The 17,213-nt window shown below is 54.0% G+C and overlaps 2 protein-coding genes across 4 annotated transcripts; one reads left to right on the forward strand and one right to left on the reverse strand.

Annotated features, from left to right (window-relative positions):
* The first annotated feature begins 347 nt into the window (after window positions 1-347).
* On the forward strand, window positions 348-15,226 carry WNK4 (WNK lysine deficient protein kinase 4). 3 transcript variants are annotated; one of them, XM_019982488.2, is made up of 19 exons: window positions 348-1,099; window positions 2,544-2,716; window positions 3,510-3,730; window positions 4,067-4,224; window positions 4,769-4,857; window positions 4,955-5,171; window positions 6,856-7,120; window positions 7,343-7,464; window positions 7,690-7,748; window positions 7,826-7,943; window positions 8,214-8,330; window positions 12,117-12,254; window positions 12,802-12,856; window positions 12,953-13,536; window positions 13,635-13,695; window positions 13,806-14,214; window positions 14,303-14,502; window positions 14,666-14,763; window positions 14,870-15,007. In XM_019982488.2, the coding sequence occupies exons 1-19, from the start codon at window positions 482-484 to the stop codon at window positions 14,870-14,872; spliced, it is 3,705 nt and encodes a 1,234-aa protein (XP_019838047.1). In that variant the 5' UTR covers window positions 348-481; the 3' UTR covers window positions 14,873-15,007. The 3 variants fall into 3 exon arrangements, with proteins under 3 accessions (XP_019838047.1, XP_019838046.1, XP_070629626.1); XM_019982487.2 differs by lacking the exon at window positions 14,666-14,763 and having other exon boundaries at window positions 14,870-15,226; XM_070773525.1 differs by lacking the exon at window positions 14,666-14,763 and having other exon boundaries at window positions 12,956-13,536; window positions 14,870-15,226.
* Window positions 15,227-16,038: 812 nt separating this feature from the next.
* Window positions 16,039-17,177, reverse strand: COA3 (cytochrome c oxidase assembly factor 3). The gene is made up of 2 exons (XM_019981750.2): window positions 16,920-17,177; window positions 16,039-16,583 (listed from the first exon to the last, which is right to left on the reverse strand). Exons 1-2 carry the CDS (start codon window positions 17,131-17,133, stop codon window positions 16,477-16,479), a joined length of 321 nt encoding a protein of 106 aa, XP_019837309.1. The 5' UTR covers window positions 17,134-17,177; the 3' UTR covers window positions 16,039-16,476.
* Between the last annotated feature and the right edge of the window lie 36 nt (window positions 17,178-17,213).

The raw sequence follows: 17,213 nt of genomic DNA on the forward strand, positions 1-17,213 counted from the left end.
CGATTAGGAGGGGGTGGCGCTACCTTATCTGGGGCGTGCAGACTGATGGTAGCCTCCTCCTCACCACCCCCCTTTACTAGGGTCGGGGAGCCGCGGTCACGTTTCATCTCCCTGTCCTAGTAAGGTGCTCCCCCAAACAGGTCTGCGCACTCTTAGTGTGCGAGGACACAGTCTCTCACCGGGCTCCGGCTACGGAAAGAGACTGAGGGCGGGTGCTCCGGGAGGCCAGGAGGAGGAGGGCCAGCGGCCGGGGGCGGGGCAGTGGCCGAGGTGAGGGGCTGCGCCAGGGGTTCCACTGCATGGGCAGCTCCGAGGGGGCGGCTCTGGGGGGTAAGGGCGGGGCGGAGGCGGGGTGGGGGCGGAGCTGCGGGGCAGGAGAGCCGGGCCTGGGGCCCCAGTAGCTCAGCCGGAGCACTGCGCACCCAGCCAGTCGTCCTGTCAGGCCTCCCGGCTTACCGCCTGCAGTGCCCGGTCCTTCCTCATGCTGGCACCCCCGGCCCCAGAGACCGAAGTCCCCATGTCCCAGGCGGAGGCTGACCTGCCCCTGCGGCCCCCGCCGACCCTTGCCGCGGCGGGGCCGCCCCGCCTCGGGCCCCCTTCCCGCCGGGTGCGCCGCTTCTCCGGGAAGGCTGAGCCCCGGCCGCGCTCTTCCCGTCTCAGCCGCCGCAGCTCAGTCGACTTGGGGCTACTGAGCTCTTGGTCCCAGCCAGCCTCACCCGTTCCGGAGCCCCCTGATCCGCCGGACTCCGCTGGTTCCGGCCCCGCGATGAGCCCACCGCCCAGCTCTGAAGAGCCCCTTGAGGGCATGTGGACCACGGGCGCCCCTGTGAAGCCTGCAGACTCCGAGCGTTTGGAGCCCGCCGGCTCCACAGGAGGGTCGGGGTCCCGGGAACAGCCGAGGATCACCGAGGCGGCGGCGGCCCGGGAGCGGCGGCGGGAGCAAGAGGAAAAAGAGGACACGGAGACCCAGGCTGTGGCAACGTCCCCGGACGGCCGATACCTCAAGTTTGACATCGAGATTGGACGTGGCTCGTTCAAGACGGTGTATCGAGGGCTGGACACCGACACCACGGTGGAGGTGGCCTGGTGTGAGCTGCAGGTGCGGCTGGGCGCTCCCTCGGTGACGCCACGGGATGGGACCTTTGGAGGTCTTGGGATGGGAGACCCAGGGAACAGCAGCAAGGGGGATGTATTTTTCCAGTCAAATGTCCGGACACTTGTCCCACTTGCTCTGATGATCCATGGACCTGGCTGATTCCAGGCTGCAGAAGGATAAGCTGAGGCAGGTGGTGTTTGGTAGCTCCCCTGTGGATTTAAGACATTCTTACTTTTCCGGCTCCATCTCAACCCTGAGAGCTGGAAAGAAAATAAGATGGGAAATTGGGTAGGGAGCCAGCTCAGACCTGAGGGGTGGCTCACCAATTTCCTGCAGTGGTTACCCACTGTCTCCTCCTCTCCCTTCCCCTTAAGTCCTGAGACCCTCAGTGTGACCCTGATCCTCCTTTTTCCTTGCCTTGGATCTTTGCAGATTAGAAGGCTGGAATGATGGAGGCCAGGAGCTGGGACAGGGTCCTCTCCACTTCCAGAAGATACAGGGCTATTGTAGCAGGACAGGGCCTTCCCACATCCCTTCTGGAACAAACTTCTGGACTTCGCCATGGCTGGGGGAGGGGGAGACAGGAGCTCCAGCCCTGGCCTGAGTCCAGTCCTGCTCCTCATCCCACTGCCTACCTGAGCTATCCTCTCCCCAGACCAAAAGCACTGAGCCCCATGGGCTTTAGGGGTATGCTGGCTTAAAGGACCCTCCTCCCATAGAGGGGAAACCCAGTTAAGTCTGAGCTAGTAGCTTTGGATTCAGACTGAGGGGACAGAGCCTGGAGGAAGGGTCCTCCCCTCCAGCCCTGGCCCTGAGCTTGCCCCTTGTGCCTGCCAGTGCCACACCCCAGGCTTTAGGCCAGGCCAGGAGAAGCGTCCAAACTAGGGGTTAGAGGGGGTGGAGGAAGGAGATGGGGGAAAGCGAGACAGCTATGGAGCAGGGGGCGGTCTCCTGGCACCTGGTCCTGGATCCCTTCTCTCTTTGTCTGTACCTCCCTCTGCAGTCCTTCTCCCTGGATCTAGCAGTTACCAGTTTCTGAGGCCAATCCCCTTGCCGGCCCCAATTCTCTGCCCGCCTGCCTGCTTGCTGCCTGCCCGCTGCCAGCCCCCGGGCGTCCCTTCCCGCCCCACGGCCGGCCTGGGCGGCTACAAAGGCGCTATTGAGTTCAGAGCTCCTGGACCGGGCTGCATAAAAGCTCTTGTGTCCAGGAGGGGGTCCAGGGGGCGGCCCCAGGCCCATAGTGGGCGTGTCCTTGGAGCGGCCCAGGGGGCGCAAACCGGGAACTCCGGGTCTACAATCCTGTTGGCGAATGATCCCACCCACACAGTCCCATCTGTTGGCTCCTACCCTCACCGCTCCTCCAAGCCCCGCCGCATGTGTCCCCATCCCCCTCTTCGTGGGGGTCCTGGGCCTGAGGTGACCGTGATCCCCGTCCCCTACCCCACAGACTCGGAAACTGTCTCGAGCCGAGCGGCAGCGATTCTCAGAGGAGGTGGAGATGCTCAAGGGGCTGCAGCACCCCAACATCGTCCGCTTCTACGACTCCTGGAAGTCGGTGCTGAGGGGCCAGGTTTGCATCGTGCTGGTCACCGAACTCATGACCTCGGGCACGCTCAAGACGTGAGCTCCGCGCCTGCTGGTGGTAGTTGGGAGGACTGGTGGTGGGAGGTCGCCACTGCTTCTGAAGGAGCCTGGGCTCCTCAGACTGTACACGCAGGTCCCAAACCGGGCTCACTCTCTTATCCTCGCCTCTTGAGTGTCTGGAGGCCTGCAGTGCCCCCTAAAGAGTCCTCCACCATGCTACCCCTCTCCTCTCCAAGCTATCCTATCTTCCTGGAATCTGGTCTTATCACTTCTCTCCTTAAAACCCCTTTGAACTATCCCACCGCCCTCCGGATAAAGTCCATTCTTTCTAGCGACTGCTCACAAAGTCCTTATAGGATCCAGCCTACATTCCGGACAAAGCAAATTCCCAGCACCTCCTCCCACCCTGTGCCGTCACTTGTTGTCTCCGTGCCTTTAAGCACGCCTTCCTTCTGCCTGCAAGGTCTTCATCTCTTCCCATTTTCACCCTTGAACTCCTACTCATCCTTCAAGACACCACAGAAAAGTTATTTCCTCTAGGAAGCCCTCCCCCACGTCCGGGGAAGCTAGTCATCCCTTACGCGCTTCCACAGCACCTTGGCGGCGGCCATGTCTTGAATTTACCCGTTTTGTAACCTTCTGTCTACCTGCCACACCCCCTGACTGCCTTTCTGTCTGAGACTGGGCGCGGATCTGTGCTGGGAGAAGCTAGCGGCAGATGCGTGGGCGGGAGTGGGTGGGGCTACGGGGAGGAGAACCTCCCAGTGGTGGGCTCCCTCCCCATCTTCTGTGTTCCTTGTTCTGACCCTAGCTGTGCGTCCTCCCCTAGATACCTGAGGCGGTTCCGTGAGATGAAACCACGAGTCCTTCAGCGCTGGAGCCGCCAGATCCTGCGGGGGCTCCATTTCCTACACTCCCGAGTACCCCCTATCCTGCACCGAGACCTCAAGTGTGACAACGTCTTTATCACCGGCCCTTCGGGCTCCGTTAAGATCGGGGACCTGGGCCTGGCCACGCTCAAGCGCGCCTCCTTCGCCAAGAGCGTCATCGGTGCGTCGCTCCAGGAGGATCCTTGCCACTCCTACCCTCCCTCCCCTTCCCCTGTCGGGAGAGAGCCTGGGGACCCCCTGCCCCTAGTAGATTTAGAACGGTAATTAGAGTTAGAACCCCTCCACGGAGTTAGAAAACCACGGGGAAGATGAGACTTGTAGCGTGTCCTCTTCCCCACAACCCCCCCACCCCAACACACACACACACACACACGACGAGAAGGGGTGAGTCTCTTGCACTCCAGAATTCGCGGGGTTGCCCCCACCCCCACTTGTACTTTCAAGGAGAGGGACGAAGCCAGAAAGGAGGCACTAACGTCTGCTGTGGATCCTGCAGGGACCCCGGAGTTCATGGCCCCAGAGATGTACGAGGAAAAGTACGATGAGGCCGTGGACGTGTACGCGTTTGGCATGTGCATGCTGGAGATGGCGACCTCGGAGTACCCCTACTCAGAGTGCCAGAATGCCGCTCAAATCTACCGCAAGGTCACCTCGGTGAGAGGGAGGAGAGGGAATCACAAGTCCCCCTTTCATTTGGCTGCCCCGGCCACCCCGCGGTCAATGCCCTTTCCCTTAATGAAAACGGGGTAGACACAAAGACGCCCCGGTGAACACTGAAGGTTACTGGATGCACTCACGGCCTCTCCAATACAGGCTTTTTAGAATAACGATGTGTGTAGCGCTCCCTAGAGATTACAGATGATTCAAATCCAATCTCTCATCCGATCGTATCCGCTGCCCCGCGGGGTGAGCAGGGCAAATGTTCTGCCCTGCATTTTACAAATGAGGACACCGGCTCAGCGAGAGCCTGGTTCAAGGTCGCACTGTCGATACGTGTGTGTGTGTGTGTGGTGGGGCGGGGGGGGCGGGGGGGTCGGGGCGGGGGGACTGGGATTTGAAATCACAACTTCTAAACGCGTAGCTGGTGCTTTGGCAACTGCAAGAGCTGCCGCCTCGGGCTGGGGCGGGGTGGGAGGGGGAAGTCAGCAGAGAGCTGGGGCACAGAGAGCGGGAGGCCTCATGCAACCACATTCCCCAGGGCACGAAACCCAACAGCTTCTACAAGGTGAAGATGCCCGAGGTAAAGGAGATCATTGAAGGCTGCATCCGCACGGATAAGAATGAGAGGTGGGTGGAGGGGGCAGGGCGGAGGGGGGTGGGGTGATGGGGAGGGCGGGCGGCGGCGGCGGCGGTGGGGCTCTGCTCAAGCTGGCACCGCCCTTAGGTTCACCATCCACGACCTTCTGGCTCACGCCTTCTTCCGCGAGGAGCGCGGCGTGCACGTGGAGTTGGCGGAGGAGGACGACGGAGAGAAGCCGGACCTCAAGCTCTGGCTGCGCATGGAGGACGCGCGGCGAGGGGGGCGCCCACGGGACAACCAGGCCATCGAGTTCTTGTTCCAGTTGGGCCGGGACGCGGCAGAGGAGGTGGCTCAGGAGATGGTGAGCGGAGGACAGCATACCTGCTGCGTAACGTATGAGGGGCGTGTGGACCTCAACCGGAGGGGCCAGTGCCTTGTGGGTGCGATGTCTGGGTGGTGGGTTGTCTGGGTGGTGGGCTCAACGAAGCCCTCTCCGAGTCTCCTACGAGTGTCTCCCTGCTGCCCTCGCCTTAACGCACCTGCGGGCACACTTAGTGTTCTCCGCAAGTCGAAGATTTCCTTTTCCAGCCCTGGGTCCCTCAACCTCCCTGTTTTAACTTCCTGCTGATCCGGTTTTCCCTAATTGTCCTTCTCTCCGTGTTATCTATTTTTCCCTTTCTTGTTTCCCCCACCCCATCTTTTTCTTGATCTTGCTTCATGCTTGGAACCGTGCATTTGAGAAAGCCTGTCGGCTCTAGAGTTAAAGTTAAATGCGTCTTTCCATTTCAGCAGGCCCTCCATTACTGGACGGGTCCCCATCAGTCTTGTTTTATACCAGGATACATTCCCATCTTTCTCCTCCACAAGACTACAAGGTCTTGAGGGCAGAGACTATGTGTATTGACCCTTCTGCCCCTGACAGTGCTTAGCACGTGATGGGAACTCAGTTAACCACCCACATCTTAGAGCCCTCTCACGTGCATCTGATGGTTGTTACCAACCCTGCATAGAGTGATTTTATCTGATTTACTGCTGAGGAAATGAAAGCTCAAAGAAGCTGAATATCTTGTACCAGGTCGCAAGCAAGTGGCACAACTGACTCAGGTTGTTCAGATTTTGAGTCAGCTCATCCTGCCCCACCTCCTTTACCTGTCCAGCGAAGCTTGTTATTGAAATGAATAAGGATAATGAATAGAAGCTGGTGGACCAGGAGAGGCATATATGAGAGGCAGAAAATGTGGGGATGGTTTAGGAAGGTCTGAGGTGGGAAGGGAAAGAGTATGATATTCTTGATGGAAAAATGCAGTTGAAAGGGTGGGAATCATCTGTTGGTGGATCTGGGTCAAGAACCTAAGAATGTGTTTGAAATAAGACATAGGAGTCAGTCTCTGTAACCGAGCTCAAATCTGACCTGAGATTGGGACCTGATCCATTACATACAGAGGTTCTTGACTTTGACACTAGTGACATCATTGTTCGGGAGACTGTGCTATACTGTTGTAGGTTGTTGAGAAGAATCCCTGGCATCAACTTAGTAGATCCCGGTGGGATCACCCCCCAAGTTGTGACAACTAAAAATATCTACAGATATTTTTCTCCACCATCCCCCCAGAACAATTGACTTAGAGTATAACCTTGAACTGGTCACTTACTTTACTTATTTCTAAAATAGAGTTGATAAGACCTATCTCAGAAGGTTGCTGGAAGGATTTAATGATGATATGGTAAAGAGTTGCCAGTTGGATTTCTCTGGTGATCCAGTGGCTAGGACTCCATGCTACTAACGCAGGGAGTCCAGGTTTGATCCCTGGTCAGGGAACTAGATTCCACATGCAACTGAAGATCTTACTTGCCACAACAAAGATCCAGCGCAGTCAAGTAAATAAATGACTTTTTAAAAAATGCCAGTTGTGGACACAGTGGGTAATCAATATATGTTCCTTTTCTTGTATATCCTAGAGGCCTCAAGAAGGTGTCCTGATGGGGCTTTGTTGGGAGACGGTGAATCTCACCTCAAACTGTGTTCCTCACCCTTCCAACTCCAGGTGGCCCTGGGCTTAGTGTGTGAAGCTGATTACCAGCCAGTGGCTCGTGCAGTGCGTGAACGGGTTGCTGCCATCCAGCGAAAGCGTGAGAAGCTGCGTAAAGCTAGGGAGTTGGAGGCCCTCCCCCCAGCGCCGAGACCCCCACCAGCAGCTGTCCCCATGACTCCTGGTCCCTCCAGTGCCTTCCCTCCTGAGCCCGAGGAGCCAGAGGCAGACCAGCACCAGCCCTTCCTCTTCCGCCATGCCAGCTATTCATCTACCACCTGTAAGTCACCTTTAACATCCCAGAACCCTTGACCTCTGCCCCCCTACCCAGACGTTTAACCCAACAGCACTGTCACTTACCCAGCCTTCTACATCTAGCCAGGGCTCCTTCTGGGAAAGAACTCTCCCACAGCCCCAGGCCCCCTCCTTGCTCAGGCAGTCCCCTGCTCAGCCATCACCCCCCTTTATTTCCCCTTTTTTGATCCCCTCCCTCCCCCACCAGCGGATTGCGAGACTGATGGCTACCTCAGCTCTTCCGGCTTCCTGGATGCCTCAGACCCTGCCCTTCAGCCCCCTAGTGGGGTGCCATCCAGCCCCGCTGAGTCCCATCTCCGCCTGCCCGCGGTGAGAGGGGGTCACATGGGGGGGCTCCCAGCTATTCCAAGCCTATGACCTAGCTCTCACCCTGTAAAACCCAACACTATGACCTGGCCCCATGTCCTTGGAAATCCACCACTCTTGTCCTCATCTTTATTCCCTCTGCCTAGTACCCCAGCACCCTTGATATCGTCTTCTTGGAACCCAACAAGTTATCCTCCCCTGACCTCATGAACCTATATCCTGTTTCAGGCTTTTGCTCTATCCATTCCACGTTCTGGCCCCGGCAATGACTTTTCCCCTGGAGAGAGGTAAGTTCTGGTCTGAGTGGGGGCTTCAAGGTGAGCTATATGGAGCTCTGGGGTTCAGTGTCTTTTCCCTTTTCCAGTTATGCCTCAGAGGCAGCATCAGGCCTTAGTGATGTGGGAGAAGGGATGGAACGGATGAGGAGACCCCCAGGGAAAAACCTCCGGCGTAGACCTCGATCCCGGCTTCGGGTCACAAGTGTAAGGAAGGGGCACAGGAGTTCGGGAATAACCTACAGGGCCTGGATGGAACTGTCAGTGATGGGAGTGCGGTCAGCCAGAAAAGGCGAGAAGCACTGTGTTACTGGTAGCCAAGAGGCCACCAGTCATGTTTTCAATACGAGACTTTGGGGGCAGAATCTGCTTCTCTCCGGTTCCAATCTGGCCACTGTGACTTGGGTGGAGAAGGGTGGGGACACTTGATGAAGACAGAGCTTGACCTCCTCCCTTCTGCTGACTTTGACTCTGAAGGTCTCAGACCAGAATGACAGAGTGGTTGAATGCCAGCTGCAGACGCACAACAGCAAGATGGTGACCTTCCGATTTGATCTGGATGGGGACAGCCCAGAAGAGATCGCAGCTGCCATGGTGAGGGAGAGATGAGAGCACATTCTAATAATCTGAGACAAGAGTCTCCCTCCTGATGTCCCCGGGTGCTGAACTGCCCCGCCCCCCGCCCCCCCACAATCCAAGGACAGGGGTTTCAAAGCTGGCGGGCCCTCAGTGCAGTGACACTGAAGACTTATCTGCCTTTGTTTGGGAGGAGATTTCTGTTTATCCAGGGAGGTTTGGATCCTCAGCTGGAGCAACTTGAGACTAACACAAGATATCCACAAGTGCTGCAGTGAAGTGTACGCACACTAGACACGTGATGCTGTGGCTGTAAGGAAAGGATGGGCTGTAAGGGAAGGGTCAGCAGCGCAAGAGGAAGGACTCACGCAAGGTCTTGACAGATGAGTCGGAATGGCAGTGAAGAGTAGAAAGGGCGTGTCTAGTGGTGGTATGGCAAAGGAGAGGCATGGGAACAGGGAGTGACTTGAAGTATAGGGCTGGGAGGGCTTCTTGAGGAGACCTTTGTCACTGGAATTAAGGGTTCCTCTTGGAAGCAATAAGATCCTGCTGTAAAGCAGAGAACTATATTCAGTATCCTAGGTAGTAAATCATAATGGAAAAGAATATTAAGAAAGAACGTGTATATATACATATATATTATATGTATATAATCACTTTGCTGTACAGCAGAACTTAACACAACATTGTAAGTCAACTATACTTCAATTTAAAAAAAGTTTTGTAGAAGTGAGGTTGGGCATGTAATGTGGGCTTAAGCATGTAATGTGAGCGTGTAATGTGTAATGGAGTCTTAAGAGTTAAGTGTGTAACACCGTGAGAATAGGTTTTAAGACTGCCCTGTTGTGGGATGTGGGAGAGGGCTGTGGGTAGAGTATCCAGTTGGGAGATGGACGCAAGAAGCCAGATATGGTCCAAGGAGAGAATAGATTATGGAGGGGGAGGAAGAAGAGGGGTGAATCTGGGGGTTATTTTGGGAAAAATAACCTACTGTGTCATCCAGTAATTGATTGACATAGTACAGTGTACATAGAACATGGTCAGTAAATACTTGATGAGTTGACATGAGAGGGAGTTAGGGCAAGGGCTATCAAGGGTGACCTGTAGCTTGGAGGAACTCATAGGAATAGGCCATCAAAGGAGATAAGTTTTAAAATGAGAGTATGGCTTTGTTTTTTGGAGGGGGTATCATGATGAGCTTGAATGACAGAGGGGCAGGCAAGATAAGATCCTCCATAAGTAAGCAGAATATGGATCAGGCAGGACTGGCAGGAGTGGATCTGGGAGTCTCAGCACAGAGCTGAGCATGAGAGAAGATGGGCCTGCAAAGCCAGAGGTATAGAGGAGTATCTTAGTAGATGCCCCCAGTTCCGGAACGGGGAGCAGGGATAGGTTATCAAAGGACAGAATTGGAACCTGAGACAGAAGGAACTCTGGAATATTTTAGTAAAAACTGAGGAAGGAGATTGCTTCGAGGAGGCATAGGGTGAGGCCTGAGGCAAGACCACACTGGCTTTTGTCAGGAGGAGGTCTTTGTGGGAGACCAGTTTCAGTGGAATGGGGGCATTGGCTGCCAGCCTCTGGGATGCGGGAGGGAAGGGAATGGAGGAAACGTCAGACTTCAGGAACTCCCTCTAAATCTTCCTCTCCATCATGTCATTCAGCTTGTGTCAGGGACAAAGACAAAACAGCACCTGGCATGCAGGCTTATCCACTTCTGTCAAGCCACTCAGCCCTTCAAGAATCTTTCATCCAGCCACACTGGTTTCTGAATGGTCCTCTGAAGAGGCCTACTTGCCTTTTCAGCTTCTGCTTCCATCTTTTCAGCAGTCTTTCTCCCTGGGAGCTTTCTCTATGGGCTTTCAAGCCCAATTCAGATCCCACACAAGCAGAGGGACCCTGTCCCTGAACCCAGGGTCCATTGCCTTCTTTTCTTTCCTTACTAGCCCACCCTCTCTTTCTCTGCAGCAGAATTCTCTCAAGACTTTAAATTTGCTCTTTTGCCCCCAAATCGGTAGTGGCTACCTGTGGTTACAGAGTAAGGTTCAAATTCTGGAGTATGACCTTTAAAATTCACAGCACTCTCAGCTGTACTTCAGTCTTCGCTATTTTGTGAATGTGCCCTTTGCTGCCTCAGAACAGTGCAGAACAGAGGAAAGGATGGAGGTTCACATAAGACCTGAGTTCCAACTTCAGCTCTGTTAGCTACTAATTTGGCAAACTTGGGCAAGTTTCTTAATCTCTCTGAACTTCATCAGTAAAATGGAGGGGATATTACTTATTTTGCAAAGATGTTCTGATGGGCTTCCCTGGTGGCTCAGATAGTAAAGAATCTGCCTACAGTGCGGGAGACCCGCCTTTGATCCCTGGGTCAGGAAGATCCCCTGGAGAAGCAAATGGCAACACACTCCAGTATTCTTACCTGGAGAATTCCATGGACAGAGGAGCCTGGAGGGCTACAGTCCATTGGATAGCAAAGAGTTGGGATGCAACTGAGTGACTAACACTTCTCACTTTTCTTATGTAATATATGAGAAATGATATAGCATGTATGAGAAGTGAAATGATAAAAGTATGGGAAATGTCCACACGTGGTAGATACTCAATAAAGGGTTGCTTTTCTTAGTCATCCTTCAAGACTCAGCTCTGGAGCCATCTCAGCTGCCCGCTGTCCCCTGAAGTGTTATGAACTGCTTTCTTCTTGGAATGGTGTTTTATTTTATTTATTTCTACTTATTTATTTATTGTTGGCCAAGCCATGTGGCAGGTGGGATCTTCCCCTACCAGGGATTGAACCAGGCCCCCTGCTTTGGGAGCGCAGAGTCTTAACCACTGGACTACCAGGGAAGTCCTGGAATGGCATTTTTAAAAATCATGGTAAAAAACATATAACATAAAGTGTGTCATTTTAACCGTCCTGAAGTGCACAGGTCAGTAGTGTAAAGTATATTCATATTGTTGGGCAATAGGTCTCTGGAACTGTTTTATCTTGCCAATCTGAATCTCTACCCATTAAACAGCGGCTCTCCCTTCCCCCTCCGGGAATAGCACTTTTATCTGTACCTCAATCATAAATGCCTTACCTGCCTTGGGCTGACTTGAAGTCTATTGAGTTATGTATGTGTGTGTCTCTTCCACTAAGATTTTGGGCTTCTCTGAGACCAGGACAGTGTTTTCTGCTTCCTTGTTCCCTCAAAGAATCTAGCCTATGCCTGGTGCATAAAACACTCAATAAGTGTTTGTAGACCTGAATGCTGGCACATAAAACACTCAGTAAGTGTTTGTGGACCTGAATGTTACATTTATCACATATTGCCTTATTTTTACTTAACTCTGTGGAGCTGTGTTTATGTGGATCTGTGTGGCACATTTTACAAGCTGTATGAGCAGAGTTGTGTCCAAAAACAGGTGAGGCATCAGTGGAAATATAACTCAGGTTTTGGCTTTAGAAAGATCTGGGTGCAAATCTCGTGATCTTGGGAAGACTGAACTGCACCTTGTTAAGCATTGGTTAGCATAACTCTAAAGAGACCACATGGAGACCACAGCAAGCTGTTATTGGTGTCAAATGTGATAAGATATGTAAAGATCTGGTATAAACACGCATGCTATGAAGTTTAGCTCCTTTCCTCTAAGCTGTATTTCTCATTACAACCACACAGTGCATGGCACACAGCTGATGCTTACTAAATACTTGTTTTAGATTGATGAGCAGAAGCAGTGGGGTGAAGGGTTGGTTTTTTAAAGAAAGGGACAAGTGGAATTAACCGAGCTCCCCTTCCCCTTCCTACTGATTCTCACCAGGTGTACAATGAGTTCATTCTACCCTCGGAGCGAGCTGGATTCCTGAACCGGATTCGGGAGATTATCCAGCGAGTGGAGACCCTGTTGAAGAGAGATACTGGCCCTGTGGAGGCTGCTGAAGACCCTCTGAGTCCCCAGGTCAGACCCCTGTGGGCACCTCCAGGGGGATGGGACTCTGCTACAGGCTTCATTACTTTTTGCCTCCACCAGTCCCCTTGGATCTAACTTGTTGTCATCTCTAGGATCCCAAAACAATGGCTCTGCCCCCGTTTAAGAGTCTGATGAAAGCCATGGACTCTTGTTCCAGAAAAATGTGTTCAGTGCATACTTTTAACTCAGTATTTTGACATAATTTCAGACCTGCAGAGAAGTTGCAATAGTTGTACAAAGAACCCCTAGGTGCTCTGTCTAGATTGGCTAGTAGTGTCTTGTCACATGAGCTTTAGCCTTCTCGCTTCCTCTCTCCCATCCACGTGTGTGTCCATGCATTCTTGTTTTGGAACCATTTAAGTAAGTTGCAGGTGTCATGCCCCTTTACCACTAAATATTTCTTGAAAACACTTTTGAATCCCTTGAAACTCATCTGTGGACTCACAGAAGCTCATGAGTCCTGGCTTAAGAAGCCCAGCCTCAAATTTTCCATCTAAGACTCAGCTCTTCCCACTGTGACATTTCTCTCTCTCAGGAGGAGTCAGCACCACTGCCTGCTCTCCCGGGGTCCCCCCCAGACCCATCCAGGGGTATGTACTGCATTCTGTCCCTATTCATCCCACCCCTGGGGTTGCCCCATGGGAATGGAGGACTGGCATCTCAATCTCCCCTCCCTCCCTTCCCAGCAGAGCTCCAGAGCAGCACCTCCCTGGAGCAAAGATGCTGGGCAGCTTTTTCCACCTCCACATCTTCTCCTGGAACCCCCTTGTCTCCTGGAAGCTCCTTTTCTCCTGGAACTCCTGTTTTCCCAAGTCCCATCCTTCCCATCACTTCTCCCCCATGTCATCTCAACCCCTCCTCATTCTCCCCAATTTCTCCTCAGGCCTCCTCAAATCTCTCTCCACACCCCCAAAGCTGTCCACTTCCACTCTCCCCCAGGGCACCCCAGTTTCCAGTCCCATCTGCTCAGTTTCCACAGAGTTCTCTCTTCCCCGATTGTTTCCAGGGCACTCCTGCTCCCTCCTTTCCCCTCTGCCCCTCTGCTTGTCCCCTCCCCTCCACCACCGCAGCCCCTCTCCTCTCTCTGGCTAGTGCCTTCTCTCTGGCTGTGATGACCGTGGCTCAGTCCCTGCTGTCCCCGTCCCCTGGGCTCCTGTCCCAGTCTCCTCCAGCTCCTCCTGGCCCTCTCCCTAGCCTGCCCCCTCCCACTCCCTGTACTCCTTGTGGCCAGGAGTGGCCTTCATCTCTGACAGCTGAGGTGGAGAGTGAGGTGAGTAGGAAACCAAGAGGGATGATTGGGCGGTGGGAGGAGGGGCGGGTGGGCTTCATTCTGGATCATTTCTCTACTCACAGACCCACACTTTATAGGCCTCTCCAAATCTTGGTCAGCCACTCCCGGGTGAAGCCAGATTGGCGCCCATCTCGAAAGGTGAGACCTTTGACCACGGACTCTCCCCTGCCCATCATTCTCAGTGACTTTATTTCCTACCACCGATTTCTCTTCCTTCTTTCATGATGGCTTCTTTTGTCTTGCTGCAGAGGGAAAGCCTCAGCTTGTTGGGCGCTTCCAAGTGACTTCATCCAAGGAGCCAGCTGAGCCTCTTCCCCTGCAGCTGGCATCCCCAACTCCCTCTGGCTCCCTGAAGCCTCCAACCCCTCAGCTGACCTCGGAGAGCTCGGACACAGAGGACAGTGCTGGAGCCAGGCCAGAGGCCAGGGAGGCTCTGGCTGAAAGTGACCGTGCAGCCGAGGGCCTAGGGGCTGGAGCTGAAGAGGAAGGGGACGATGGGCAGGAACCCCAAGTAGGGGGCAGCCCTCCACCCCTGAGCCATCCTAGCCCAGTGTGGATGAGCTACTCCTATAGCAGCCTGTGTCTGAGCAGTGAGGAGTCCGAGAGCAGTGGAGAGGACGAGGAATTCTGGGCTGAGCTGCAGAATCTTCGGCAGAAGTGAGTCCGGGGAGAATGGTGGTCAGGAGGTGGATTTGCCAGAGCTAAGTGTTGGGCTAGCCCTCTCACGGCCCTGGTGTGTCCTCAGGCACTTGTCAGAGGTGGAGGCACTACAGACACTACAGAAACAGGAAATCGAGGACTTGTATAGCAGGCTTGGAAAGCAGCCCCCACCAGGGATCGTGGCCCCTGCTGCTATGCTGTCCAGCCGCCAGCGCCGCCTCTCCAAGGGCAGCTTCCCCACCTCACGGCGCAACAGCCTGCAGCGTTCTGAGCCCCTGGGCCCGGGTGAGACAGAAGTCACCAGCTCCCATTGTTCCAGAGTCCCCTCCCTAGTGATCTGTCTTTCAGGCCCTGGGAATCTGCCCCTTGCTGTGGGGGTACTAGCCCCCCACTTTTCCCTGTGGCCCCTTCCCTCATTCAGTGCTCTCCCTCCCCATCCTGCACCCAGGCATCATGCGAAGGAACTCCCTGAGTGGCAGCAGCACCGGCTCCCAGGAGCAGCGGGCAAGCAAGGGGGTGACATTCGCCGGGGATGTTGGCAGGATGGTGAGGGCGGGCTCAAGGGAGGGAGAGCCCAGGGAATGGTAACTGGCTTTAGCTTCAGCCTCCTCCAGCTCTGGAGGTTCCTTAGTACTTCTTCTTTTTCCTCCAGTGAATTATGAACAGAAGCCATGTGTGTCACCCACACCTGGGCCCACCATGGAGCTTATGCCCTTAGAATCTGCTGACCAACACAACTCTGCGAGGAAGACCTCAGCACTGAGGGAGTAGGAGGCTGGACGGGCATGGACAGTGCCGCTCCCCTAGAAGGAAGAGCCAAACATGTAGGAACTGTTTGCTGTGTGTAGAAGGTGTATGTTCTGTAAATCCTCATCCTTGCCACCTCCCCAGCCGAGAGAGAACCACTAAACAGTCCCACCTGAGTCCAGATGATTCTAGAAGGCACACTCCCAGTTGGAAAGGAGGAGGGAAAATTAGTAGCAGCCAATAAAAATTCTGGAACCTAGAACCTGGTGAATCTGTATGGATCTTAAAAACTGGGCAAAGCTCTGTGGGGGAACTTCCCTGGTGGTCTGGTGGTTAAGGATCCACCTCTCAGTGCAGGGGACATGGGTTCCATTCCTAGTCAGAGAAGATTCCACATGCCACAGGGCAACTAAGCCCATGTACCACAACCACTGAGCCTGCACGCCCTAGAGCTTGTGCTGTGCAGAGAGAAGCCACTGCAATAAGAAGCCCACAGGGAAGAGTAGCGCCTGGTTGCTGCAACTAGAGAAAACCCAACTAGAGTAGCAATGAAGAGCCAGCACAGTCAAAAAAGCTTTGTAGTAGGGTTAGGCAGGGGAGGATTTAGAAGGAATTCCCCTCTCACAATGGGAGGCAGGGGTGGAACCCAGCTTTTGGGCTTCCTGCCAGCAGTTCATGAAGAAACTTCAAGGTCAATAATCCACCTGACCAAGCTAAGATTCCACCCAGACTCCACCTTAGGCCTACAGAAGCAGGCCCCAGTGGAAGTTAATAAAAGCTGCTTGTCCATCCTTCCTTTACCTCTGGAGAACGGAAAAGGCAGTAAAGTTGAGCATAGTGTGGGGTTGAGGACAGAAGGGTGACCTTCCTCCCCGCCTGCTCCCTGCCCCCAAGAGCTGGTTCAGTCTCCAAACAGCCCAGTGACCCACCACAATCTCTCCCTTAAATCAGGTGGAAAGATCTCATGGAAAAAGTAATTCTAGTTAAACATTTCCGGCTCCCTGGGGCAGTATCAGTGCTGCAGCTGCTGCCTGTGAAGTGCTTCAGCATGAAGTGTCAGCCCCAACACACTCATTGGACTTGGAGAGAAATGACTTCGTTTATTATTTTCAACCTGACCCCATCTTTCCCACTTTAGGCTCCAACACTGCACAGAGCTGCCACACCCACCCCCATAATAGCCCACCTCTTGTCCTCCACCCTCGAAACCAGCCCCCAGGGGAGTTTAAGAGGATTAAACCATGAAGTCAAAGCTTGGGAAAAGCCAAGGTGGATACTTCAAACAAGGAAACAACTAGGAAAAGGGGTCAGTGGGCACACAGAATCAACATTAGGTGGGCGTTGTTCCCTTGACAATGGCCAGATGCACAAAGCGGCTACTTGGACCCCTATCATGGTCCAAAGTTAGTAAGAAGGCCAGCAACGCAGGCTTCAATTTCTACAGGATCATGGAGCATCATCCATCATGTGAAGGGACTCCAGCAGGTTAGAGATGCACCATGCCCATCTGGATCAGTGTCCTGATGCCCTTTCCAGAGCTCGGGCTCGAGCAGCTTTGGCCTCATCTTCCAGCTCATCCAGGAAACGCTCCTGGGACACCGAGTAGAAGGTGTAACCATCTGGGGAGGTGGGTTCAGGAAACCACGTGGAATATGTGCATTGCCTTTTCTCAGATTTGCTCCACCACTTTTGTTTATCTCATCCTCCCAAATCACCTTCTGCCCTCTGCTCCTCTGAGCCCTGACCCCGATTTCGTTATCATTAATAAATTATATTAAAAGAGCACCTTTAAAATGACAAGGTACACTTAAATTCTTGGCTCGGCGTTAGAAGTAGCCAAGGTTTTCATAGTTCCGGTTCTTTCTACCATCCGCGCACTGCCCTCCTACACGCCTTTGCTGCCCTTCCCCTGCCCCCATATGCGGTCTTCCCTAGTCTGTCGTCCAGATGGATACAAATTGCTAATACCAGGGCCCCAATGCCCAGGCCGGTCACGATGTTCCGGGTCCGCCGTTGTGGCAGCGTCTTCTGCCACTGGGCGAGCTGCGCCTGCCGCATGAATTGTAGTTGTGCAGGAGTCAGCTTCTCCCGAGTCGGGTCGATGCGCTGGGCCAGGGGGGCCTTTCCGCTTTTGGCATCCACAGGGTCTCCAGGTCCGGGTGTCGCCATGTTGCCGCTCTGCCCTTCGCCGTTCCCGGGGCGCGGGGCTTGCTGGGAATAGTAGTCCTCGGCCTCTGAAGGGAATCCTG

This window comes from Bos indicus, chromosome 19 (genome assembly GCF_029378745.1).
Source record: "Bos indicus isolate NIAB-ARS_2022 breed Sahiwal x Tharparkar chromosome 19, NIAB-ARS_B.indTharparkar_mat_pri_1.0, whole genome shotgun sequence".
NCBI lineage: Eukaryota > Metazoa > Chordata > Mammalia > Artiodactyla > Bovidae > Bos > Bos indicus.